Source organism: Acomys minous, assembly GCF_964271855.1.
Source record: "Acomys minous genome assembly, chromosome: 12".
Classification (NCBI taxonomy): Eukaryota; Metazoa; Chordata; class Mammalia; order Rodentia; family Muridae; genus Acomys; species Acomys minous.
The window spans coordinates 66,786,286-66,798,887 of record NC_140493.1 but is presented as its reverse complement, the minus strand read 5'-3'; the positions used below and the strand labels follow the sequence as shown (position 1 = coordinate 66,798,887).

The following is a 12,602-nucleotide window of genomic DNA, read 5'->3' as shown; positions in this document are numbered from 1 at the left end:
TAATTGTGTGGGATACATATAGATTATAACAATGCTGAATTTCTTAGTATAGAGAGAATAAATTTATCTGAGTATACATAAGCAATATGCCTGACATTGGAGTGAGGATAAGCCAGATGAAGAATAAACAGTGGTCAGGAAGTGATAGGTAAGAGGAGGAGCAAGTATAAAATGTGGAATTTGAAGCATCCTAACACCAGCCTTGAAGAAGACAGAAATGCAAGTGTCACTGTGAGGCCAAATGGGAATATACAACTGGCACACATGAGAAAATGAAAACGTTTTTGTGTCCCTGATAGGAGCTTGTCCTTATCCTTAGAGTAACAGTGCTAATCTAAAAGATAAATTTAAAAGATATTAAAGAACTCCACTGTTAGAATGCCAAGTGTAAATGAAGCATGCTGAGGAAGAAGGAAAGTACTGGGAGACATGAAAATGTAGACGTGAATTGAGTCTGCTGCTGTATTCCAGTAAAGACAAAACATGATTCTCGTATGCTGATATAATCTCACAGAGAGGAATGGGTGAAATGTGAGAACAGAGGAGAGACTCTGGATAATGTATGACAGCATCAACGTAAAAAAAGATGAATGGATCCAAATTCACATATGTCAGACTAAGACAAAAGAATTTATTTTATTATGCTAGGCAGGACTGGAGAGGTAGGAGAATGAAGAATATTTGGGAGACAATAAAATGGTGTCATGAATTTCCATTGGGGCTTTTGAGCTTCTGGTGCCTGTCACACATGCAGTGGAAGGAATATGGTTGCTTAACAGTCTGGAGCAAAAGTCTATGTTACAGGGACATACATATCATAGTTTGAAACAATTATATAAGGCATTGGAGGATGTGAGCTTTTTCTTGAATTTTATTAAAACTATTATAGTAAAGTTTATACAAATTCTTCAAGAACATCAATATACAAAATAACATAGAAAAATTACAAATTAATGAACTAGTTGCCCAGATTGGTCAGGAGGTAAAAGAGAAATGCACTAGTTTTTCTATATTGATAGAAATGGCATAGAATTATCTAGTAAAGGATGAGAGTTAGAAACCTGTTAAAGAAAAGTTGAGAAAACCGCTATTGATTGTAATGATTACAGACATTAGTTTTGAGATTATAATGAATATGATGACTGTCATGTCCATTGTTATAGGCTAAGTACATATGCTTATTTTGTCTTAAAATTTAATAGGTCGTAATATTTTCTTCTTAGGATACTGGAAAGGAAGAATGATAATGAGCAACAAATCTGTAACCTCCCAGTTCCTCCTCCTGGGCCTGCCCATCCCCCCAGAGCACCAGCTCCTGTTCTATGCCCTGTTCCTGTCCATGTACCTTACCACTGTACTGGGGAACCTCATCATCATCATCCTCATTCACCTGGACTCCCATCTCCACACGCCCATGTACTTCTTTCTCAGCAACTTGTCCTTCTCTGACCTCTGCTTTTCCTCTGTCACAATGCCCAAGTTGCTGCAGAACATGCAGAGCCAGGACCCATCCATTTCTTACATGGGTTGTTTGACACAAATGTACTTTTTAATGGTTTTTGGAGACATGGAAAGCTTCCTCCTTGTGGTCATGGCCTATGACCGCTATGTGGCCATCTGCTTCCCCCTCCATTACACCAGCATCATGAGCCACAAGCTCTGTGTGAGTCTGGTGTTGCTCTTCTGGGCACTTACTGTGCTGTATTCCCTGTTGCACACCTTACTCTTGGCCAGATTGTCATTCTGTGAGGACAATGTGATCCACCACTTTTTCTGTGACATATCTGAATTGCTCAAATTGGCCTGCTCCGATACTTATATTAATGAACTAATGATATTTATCTTGGGAGGGTTTGTTATTGTCATCCCATTCTTACTCATTGCTGTCTCCTATATACAAATTGTCTCCTCTATCATAAAGGTTTCTTCTACCAGAATTATCTACAAGGTCTTTTCCACCTGTGGCTCCCACCTGTCTGTGGTGTCCCTGTTCTATGGGACAATTATTGGTCTCTATATATGTCCATCAGCTAATAATTCAACTGTGAAGGAGACTGTCATGGCCATGATGTACACGGTGGTGACTCCCATGCTGAACCCCTTCATCTACAGCCTGAGGAACAAAGACATGAAAGAGGCCCTGATAAGAGTCCTTTGCAATAAGAAAATCTCTTTATAATGGCAACACTAGGATTTTACTTAAATTTGTATAGCAAACATATTGATATTAAAATTACAAAATGTATCCCTACAGGAGTTCCCACATACAAGAACATACTACATAATATTTCCATTTGCAAAAGGAAGTTCAGTTAGGGAAGGGGACCTCAGTGATGACATTCTCTGCCTTGCATGTGTGATGTTAGAAAATCATTAGGTAAGAACCCCTGTTCTATTAGATTTCTACTCCTTACTTCTTTTTTATTATAGAAAGTTGATTTTTCTCTCAAACAGTACATACCAGCCACAGTTTACTCTCCCTCCACTCCTCCTAGCTCCTTCCAGCACCATCAAAATGCTCTCCCTCCATTTCCTCTGCAGTAAAGAGCAGGCCTTCAAAAGAGGACGAATAAGCACCACAAAACAAGATACAATAAGACAAGGCAAAAGCCTTCATTTCATGCCTGACTAAGGCAACACAATAGGAGGAAATGGCTCCCAAGATCAGGCAAAATAGTCATAGATAACCTCCTCCCACAGTTAGGGCTCTCACTTAAACACCAAGCTAACAGTCCTCACACAGCAGATAATGTGGTACAGATGCCTGCAGGCCTCATGCTTATCTTTTCAGACTTCGTAAACTCTTGTGAGCCATTGTTTAGTTGAATCAGTGGGACTATGTTCTCCTGGTGTTCTCTATCCTCTTGGACTCCTACAATTTCCCTCCCCATCTTTGCCCTCCCTCTCTCGGGAGAGGGACCCAGTGGAGACCTCTGATTTAAACTTTCCATCTGCATAATGTTTGACTGCTGGTCTTGGCATCTGCTGCAAGAAGGATCCTCTTTGATAAAACCTGAACAAGGAACCTGTCTGTAAGTGGAGCAGAGTATCAATAAGGAGTCATTGCATTGATTTTTTTTCTCCAGTCATGTTTGGTTCTACCCTAGGTCGCTTCCTTATTCAGCCTCTGATTCCCTTCCACCTACGCCGTATGGAACACATGGCCCCTCTTTCGGAGAGGGACTCAAGTTAAATCTAATATTGTTTGGCGATCCCCACAGGTTCTGTACCACCCCTGCTGCAGTACATCTTGCAGGGAGAACACACTGTAGGTGGGTGGTTTGTGGCTGGATTGGTGTCCAGGTTTCTCTTTCTGTAGCCTGCAGTGTCTTCCCTCACCAAAGTGCCTAGAAGATAGGGGTGAAGGCTCCAAGCCTGCACAATTTCCACCTCTCTATGTTCAAAAATCTGTTTGGGTGGGGTCGTTGGCAATGGGGCCCAGATATCACTTTTCAGAGAACTAACCTGGATCCTAGCAGTCAACCTGTGTGGTTTGGGGATCTTACAGGACCCCCTCAGCCAACAACCCAACTGAATATAAAATGGTCCCACCACTGGAAGCTGTGCCTGGCTACAACAAAAAGGGCAAGTTCAGACTCTGCATCTTCCATTACTAGGAGTCCTTACTAGGGTGACCCTCATAGATTCTAGAAACATTCTAGTGCACTAGGTATCCACACTGCCCCAAATGCCCCACAATTCTGTCTCTGCACTCTCTCCCTTCATTCTGCCCCACCCATCTGATTCCTCCCACTCCTCCCCCAGTCCACCTGCAGAAACTATTCTATTCCCCTTCCCAAAAAGATCCATGATCGCCGACATAGCCTTGCCTTTTACCTAACCTGTCTGTGTCTATGAATTATAGCTTGATTATCATTTGCTTAACAGCTAATTCCACTTATAAGTGAATATACATCTTTCTGGGTCTGGGTTACCTCACTGTGTCCATTTGTCTGTAAAGTTCAAGATGTCATTTATTATCAGCTGAGTAATATTCCATTGTGTAAATTTGCAATATTTTCTTTATCCATATTTCAGTTGAGGGGGATGTTTTGCTATTTCATGTTCCTGGCTATTATAAATGAGGCCACAATGACATAGTTGAGCTAGTGTCCCTGGAGTGGGATGGAGTGTCATTTGTGTATATGCCCTTGAGTGGTACAGCTGGGTAATGAGGTAAATTGATTACTGTTTTACTCAGATTTTTTTTATTTTATCCAAATGTCTATGTTGAGGACAGTATAATATTTAAATATGAATAAATGATGTATCAGAATCCTAAGCTGATGCTCCATTGCATCCAAATACCTCAGGCACGCCTTTTCCTAATGCTTCTTACTATTTTTCCTACTTTATTTGTTTTACATCAATTCGTGTTTTAATCTATCATCTCATCTATTTTTATTTCTTTCTTCTCTTTTCTGACATGTCCTGACCCTGAAGAAATATTTGTAATCTTCCTGCATGACAGTGTTATTGGTGCCATTTTTCTTTCTTTTCCTGGAATTATTAGCTAATCATTATTTAAACATTATTTCTAGCAAATTAAAGAAAAAACAGGAAGTAAAACAAAATTTAGTTTTTCATATTCCACATCTTTTTAAAAATATATTTTATTAATTTATTCATATTACATAATTGTTATCCCATCCCTTGTATCTTCCCATTCTTCCCTCCCTCCCATTCTCCCTTTACTTCCCTCCCCTATGACTATGACTGAGGGGGATCTCCTTCCCCTGTATATGCTCATAGGGTATCAAATCTCTTCTTAGTAGCCTGCTATCCTTCCTCTGGGTGCTGCCAGGACTCCCTATCCAGGGGATGTGGTCAAATATGAGGCACCAGAGTTTATGTGAAAGTCAGCCCCTACTCTCCACTCAACTGTGAAGAATGTTCTGTCCATTGGCTAGATCTGGGTAGGGGTTCGAAGTTTACTGCATGTATTGTCCTTGGCTGGTGCCATAGTTTGAGCAGGACCCCTGGGCCCAGATCTGCCCATAATAATATTCTCCTTGTAGGTTTCTAGGACCCTCTGGATCATTCTATTTCCCCATTCTCCCTTGCTTCTTTCACCTAGAGTTCCAGTAGTATGTCCTCCCCTCTGTCACACTTTCCTGGTAACTTAAGACATTCATGGGCCATGCCCCTTGAACAAGAGTCCAGATATAAGTGAGTATATACCATTTGATTCTTTCTGCTTCTGGGTTAACTCACTCATTATGATCATTTCTAACTCAATCTATTTGTCCACAAATTTTGGGTTTTCCTTGTTTTTAATAGCTGAGTAGTATTCCATAGTGTATATGTACCACAGCTTCTTTATCCATTCTTCTACTGAGGGACACTTAGGCTGTTTGCAGTTTCTGGTTATTATAAATAAGGCTGCTATGAACATGGTTGAGCAAATGTTCTTGTTGTGTGCTGGAGTATCTTCTGGGTATATTCCAAGCAGTGGCATAGCTAGATCTTGAGTAAGCCTTATTCCCAGTTTTATGAGATAGCGCCAGATAGGTTTCCAAAGTGGCTGTATTAGTTTGCATTCACACCAGCAATGAAAGAGTGTTCCTCTCTCTCCATATCCTTGCCAGCATGTGGTGTCACTTGAGTTTTTAATCTTAGCCATTCTAATGGGTATAATACGGACATCTGTGTGTAAAAAAATGCAATTAGACCTATATTTGTTACCATGCACAAAACTCAAATCCAAGTGCATGAAAGACCTCAACATAAAACCAGAGACACTAAATTGGTTAAAAAAAAGTGAGGAAGAGTCTGGAACACATTGGCACGGGAGACAACTTCCTGAACAGAACACCAACAGCCCAGGCCTTAAGGTCAACAATGGAACCTCATGAGGCTGAGAAGCTTCTGTAAGGCAGGAGACACTGTCAACAGAACAAAGCGACCACCTACAGACTGAGAAAAGATCTTCACCAACCCTACAGCTGACAAAGGTCTAATATCCAAAATATATAAAGAACTCAAGAAATTAAACATCACCAAACCAAGTAACCCAATTGAGAAATAGGGATCAAAACTAAACAAACAATTCTCAACAGAGGAATATTGAATGGCTGAGAAACACTTAAAGAAAGAGGGGAAGACATCCTATTGAGACTTTAGGTGTGAGAAGCCTGGGAGAAAGAGGAAATAGAAGGATCCAGCGGGTCCTGGAAAACTACAGGCGAGTCTGGGCCCTCGGGTCCTCCACAAACTATGGCAACAGCCAAGGAAAAAATAGGCAGTAAAGCTCGAACCCCTACCGAGACTAGCTGATGGACAGGACATTCTCCACTGGTGAGTGGAGAAGGAGATCTAACTTTCACACAAACTCTGGTGCCCTATATTTGAACATGTCCCTTGGATGGAGATGCGTGGTGGCACTCAGTGGAAAGATAATAGGTCACCAAGGAGAGACTTGATGCCCTATGAGCATATACAGGGGGAGGAGGTCCCCCTCAGACACAGACATAGGGGAGGGGAGTAGGAGGGAAGTGGGAGGAAGGGAGGGATGGGAGGATACATGGGATGGGCTAACAACTGAGATGTAATATGAATAAATTAATTAAAAAAATAAAAATTTTAAAAAAAAGAAGTGTTGGTGATCTTAACAAAACTTGTACAAGATAAAACCAGCCAAAAATTCCAGCCTGAACACTTCCAACAGCAATTGATATCTCATGCCTAAAGGAAGAGCTATGGGAAATGAAGAGTTGCAGAGAGACAATGCATTCTTCTTCCCCAGTGATGAGCCCCTGAGGGACTTTCCAATACCAGATGGTCTATACTAGAAGCAAATACATGCAGGCAATGCTGAATGGACTCACTGGATGGTATTTGTATGTGCATTTGTTTATGTGTATGTGTAACAACAAAGGTTAAAGAGAGGAATCAGTGAATTTTGAATGAGATGTCACTCAAATATAAAAGTGGTAGGAGGGAGGAGAGGGGAAAAGAAGTGATGCAATTATGTTTTAAATTTTTTTAAAAATCAGTATGGAGGTGAGAGGGCATCCTAATGTCCTGCTCCTATCTGAAGAGCTATTGGCAGCTGGAGAATGGAGAATGGCTTTTCTTTGAGGGGTGGTGGCCATTGGTAGGTTGCAAACACTCTATTAGATAACCCCACAGCCATGTGCATATGGGCAACACTAATTGGACACTGGGCTGTATATAAAAAAGAACCTGAATTTGTAAAAGTGATGTATACATGAGTGTCGGGTCCTGGCCCGCTGGAAAAATCAAATCAGGGTTCACCTGAAAGAGAGAGTGGGGATTGAAACTAGGATACAGAGATGTGAGAAATAACGAATCAAGTCAGGAAATTTCTGATCAAGATTCACTTTAATGCCCAACTAGTAAGAATATAGAGAGATCAAGTTCAATAGGATCTATTCTAACCTCACTCACCCTAGCCCCCAGGCAAGAATACAATAGCCTGGGGGCTAGGGTGAGTGAGATTAGCCCTGTAAGAACTTCCTTGATCCTCTGAGTGGTTCCAAGTTGAGACTTCCCTACTTCTTTCAAAGGTAAATAGTCAGAGGATAGCCTAGAACACAAGACCTCATGAGGCAAAGGTCAGCAACTCGAAGGTCACAGCATGCAGCCTAAGCACAGGATTTCTGACATGGCCGAATTTGGCATGGCTCCTCACACATGAGGAATGCCAAAGAAAGTTAGAGGGAAGGAGTTGAGAGAGGTATGATTAAGCTGTACTGAATACATCTAAGAAATTAAAAATTATTAAGAATAAATATTTTAGAACAAGGGAGCATTTACCCTTACTCAGAGGCTATAAAGATTTAATGACTTACAATTGAATATTTGAATGTATCTGTACACATCCATAGAAAGCATTGAATATATTCTTATTCATACACATATACCAAAGCATTGGTTACACTCACTCAAAAAAAGGCTTAGGAAGGTGACTAAATTAAAACAAAATTAAATCATGTGCAAGTAGTCAGTTGATTCCATTATCATATTTTATGCACAGGAGATGCTTTAATCATATTTAATTTACTGTTTCATATGACCCTCTCCTTCCTGGGTGTATCTTTTCTTTCCTATTCACTAACAACTGCTCTTCAATGTCACATATTGTTCTTGTCCCACACACAAGAGGAGACAGATGATGTTCATCTTTCTCCTTCTGCCATACTTGGTATAACATGACATTCTTCACTCCATCTCATGGGCAAAGGCATGGCTTTATTTTTTAATTACACAATATATTCTATGAAGTGTAGGTATGAGACAATATTTCTTTACTCATTGTCTGTGAGCACTTGCATGCTCCTATGCCAAGGATCAGCTTCAACATCACAGAGTAAAGTGATGTGAGACATACAGTGAGAAACTGATCACTCAGACATTTCTTTAAGGGAATAAAGCTTGATTCACTGGGCAGGTACTGCCTATGACCAGCACGAGACTCTGAACTCTCTGATCTCCTAGGGAGCAAGAAAAGGATTTTTTAAAAGGGAAAAAAGAATCATTCAGTCTCTCTCTCTCTCTCTCTCTCTCTCTCTCTCTCTCTCTCTCTTAGTGGATGAAGCAAGACAAGCTCCAGTAAGCAAGCTACAACAGTTTCACACATATTTACATACATACATACATACATACATACATACATACATACATACATACATTATTACGGGTAGAGCAAAATTCCAAACAACTACACTTATATTCATATATACACTTTTATGGATGGAGCAAAATGCCAACAACCTTATTCTTTCTCCCAGAGATTATATATCCAAGCAAAAAATCTTTTAAGCAATACAAAAATCACAGCGTATTTATATTCTATTTTAAGTGAATTATTACAGTGAGTAAAAAAATTTTTTTAAAACAAGATCCCCAATACCCTCATATAATCAAATGTTTTACATATTGTGGATGAAATGATCATAATGAGTGAGTTAACCCAGAAGCAGAAAGACTCAAATGGTATATACTCACTTATATCTGCATACTAGCCCAAGGAGCATGTCCCACGAAAGCCTTCACTTACCAGGAAACTGGGACAGAGGGGAGGACATCCTATTGGGACTCTAGATGAGAGACGCATGGGAGAATAGCAAAGTAGAAGGATCCAGAGGGTCCTAGAAACCTACAAGTAGAACATTATGATAGGCAGATTTGGGCCCAGGGGTCCCAATCAAACTAAGGCACCAGCCAAGGACAATACAGGCTGTAAACTTTAAACCCCTACCCAGATCTAGCCAAATGGGCAGAACATTCTCCACAGTTGAGTGGAGAGTGGGGTATGACTTTCACATGAACTCTGGTGCCTCACATTTGACCATGTCCCCTGGAGGGGGAGACCTAGTGGCACTCAGAAGAAGGATAGCAAGTTACCAAGAAGAGATTTGATACCCTATGAGCATATACAGGGGGAGGAAATCCCCCTCAGGCACAGTCATAGGGGAGGGGAATAAGGGGAAAATGGGAGGGAGGGAAGAATGAGAGGATACAAGGGATTGGATAACCATTGAGATGTAACAAGAATAAATCAATAAAAAATTTAAAAATAAATTTAAAAAGTATAAAGGAAAAAACCAAAAAATCATTCAGCAAAATCCACATATATTTGTAACTAAGCTACTTGTTATAGATGAACAAAGTGTAAGAAGCAAGGAAATTTTCACAGCCAGTTTCTCTTTGTGGTTACAAAGAAAGAGTTACTTATCATAGTATTACAAAGTAATCTTGTAAAAATATCTAGTTAATCAAAAATCTCAGATTTTATATAAAAACACTTAATTATTTTTACTTTAAATCCTAAAGGTGCATACCTACTAATTAAAACTTTTTATTAAATAATATCAGGAAGCTGAAGGCAAAAATGTGTACAAGAAATTAATTACTTTGGTCATCAGCCCAGCTTCAGCCAGAGTCATGTCAGCCAGGACCAGTCAGACTGCCAATGTTCTTGTCCCCTGACCTCAAAACATCCCCAGCTGAGGACATCCTATTGAGACTCTAGATGAGAGAAACATGGGAGAATAGCAAAGTAGAAGGATCCAGAGGGTCCTAGAAACCGACAAGAAGAAAATTTTGATAGGTAGATTTGGGCCCAGGGGTCCTGCTCGAACTATGGCCCCAGCCAAGGACAATACAGGCGGTAAACTTCAAACCCTTACCCAGATCTAGCCAATGGACAGGACATTCTCCACAGTTGAGTGGAGAATGGGGTATGACTTTCACATGTGCTCTGGTGCCTCATATTTGACCATGTTCCCTGGAGGGGGAGACCTGGTGGCATTCAGAGGAAGGATAGCAGGTTATCAAGAAGAGACTTGATACTCTATGAGCATTTGCAGGGGGAGGAAGTCCCCCTCAGGCACAGTCATAGGGGAGGAGAATAAGGGGATAATTGGTGGAAGGGAGGAGTGGGAGGATACAAGGGATGGGATAACCATTGAGATGTAGCAAGAATAAATTAATAAAAAATATAATTTTACAATATAATAATAATAATAATAATAATAATAATAATAATAATAATAATAATAAAACATCCCCAGCTGAACTATTAAGAGGGTGCCTTCAGGAGATAACTTCCTGAACAGAACACCAACAGCCCAGGCCTTAATGTCAACAATTAATAAATGGGACCTCATGAGTCTGAGAAGCTTCTGTAAGGCAGAAGACACTGTCACGAGAACAAAGCAACAGCCTACAGACTGGGAAAAGATCTTCACCAACCCTACATCTGACAAAGGTCTAATATCCAAAATATATAAAGAACTCAAGAAATTAAACACCAACAGACCAAATAACCCAATTGAGAAATGGGGCTTGGAACTAAACAGAGAATTCTCAACAGAGGAATATCAAATGGCTGACAAACACTTAAAGAACTGCTCAATCTCCTTAGTCATCAGGGAAATGCAAATCAAAACAACTCTGAGATTCCATCTTACACCCATCAGAATGGCTAAGATCAAAAATTCAACCACATGCTGGCGAGGATGTGGGGAGATAGGAACACTCCTTCATTGCTGGTGGGAATGCAAACTAGTACAGCCACTTTGGAAATCTATCTGGTGCTATCTCAGAAAAATGGGAATAGGGCTTCCTCAAGACCCAGCTATTCCACTCCTTGGAATATACCCAGAAGATCCTCCAGCACACAACAAGAACATTTGCTCAACCATGTTCATAGCAGCCTTATTCATAATAGCCAGAACATGGAAACAGCCTAAGTGTCCCTCAGTAGAAGAATGGATAAAGAAACTGTGGTACATATACACTATGGAATACTACTCAGCTATTAAAAACAAGGAATTCCCGAAATTTGTGGATAAATGGATTGAGCTAGAAATGATTATAATGAGTGAGTTAACCCAGAAGCAGAAAGACTCAAATGGTATATACTCACTTATATCTGCATATTAGCCCAAGGAGCATGTCCCACAAAAGCCTTCACTTACCAGGAAACTGAGACAGAGGGGAGGACATTCTATTGAGACTCTAGATGGGAGAAGCATGGGAGAATGGCAAAGTAGAAGGATCCAGAGGGTCCTAGAAACCTAGAAGTAGAACATTATGATAGGCAGATTTGGGCTCAGGGGTCCCACTCAAACTAAGGCACTAGCCAAGGACAATACAGGTGGTAAACTTTAAACCCCTACCCAGATCTAGCCAATGGTCAGAACAGTCTCCACAGTTGAGTGGAGAGTGGGATATGACTTTCTCATGTACTCCAGTAACTCACATTTGACCATGTCCCCTGGAAGGGGAGACCGGTGGCACTCAGAGGAAGGATAGCAGGTTACCCAGAAGAGACTTGATACCCTATGAGCATATACAGGGGGAGGTAATCTTCTCAGGAAGAGTCATAGGGGAGGGGAATAAGAGGAAAATGGGAGGGAGGGAAGAAGGGGAGGATACAAGGAATGGGATAACCATTGAGATGTAACAAGAATAAAGTAATAAAAAATGTACTATTAAAAAAAAGAGTACAGAAAAAGAAAAAAAAGAGGGTGCCTTAATAAACTTCAAATTGTTCCCTAAGATTTTATAAATCATGGCTGCTAACAAAAACATCTTAACATAACTTTTCTAACATATATGTCTCCAAATATATTCTCAAATATTTACTAACAATACATTTCTCCAATTTCTTTCTAATATTTGTGAACATTCTTAACATTCTATCTGAGGACGATGGATGAATAATTAATCTGCTCCAGCAGAGATTCTTAAAAAAGATCAAGCACTATTAGTGTAAGTGTCAATGATACTGCCCAGTGAGGAGCTGGAAGCCCCCTTAAAGTTTTCATGCAATCATAACTTGACAAATATGTGAAGATCACAAGAGCAACAAGCAGAACCATGCTCCATAATGGCATGAGCTCCTCAGAACATGCAGTGCTCGGGGCTCTGCCTCACCATGGCACACCACTGTGGTTGTGCCAACTGGTGGGCCACATTCCATGAGCACTAAGGCTGTTTGTTGGTCCTCTTGCACGGGCCTTGAAAATCCCAGGAATTGGGAGTGACCAGCCATGCAACAAGAAACACAGGTGTGTGCTTTTCTACATTATAGGCTGCTTGCATTCCATTGAACATGTACTCAGGCATGG

The 12,602-nt window shown here is 40.5% G+C and overlaps 1 protein-coding gene across 1 annotated transcript in view; it reads left to right on the top strand.

Moving 5' to 3' along the window:
• Positions 1-1,240: 1,240 nt before the first annotated feature.
• Positions 1,241-12,602, top strand: part of LOC311578373 (uncharacterized protein) — a gene marked incomplete at its 5' end in the record, with an annotated part of 29,058 nt that continues 17,696 nt past the window's right edge. The window contains one exon of the mRNA XM_084748207.1: positions 1,241-2,168. Coding sequence (XP_084604333.1) covers positions 1,241-2,168 — 928 coding nt within the window. The remainder of the gene's footprint in view (positions 2,169-12,602) is intronic.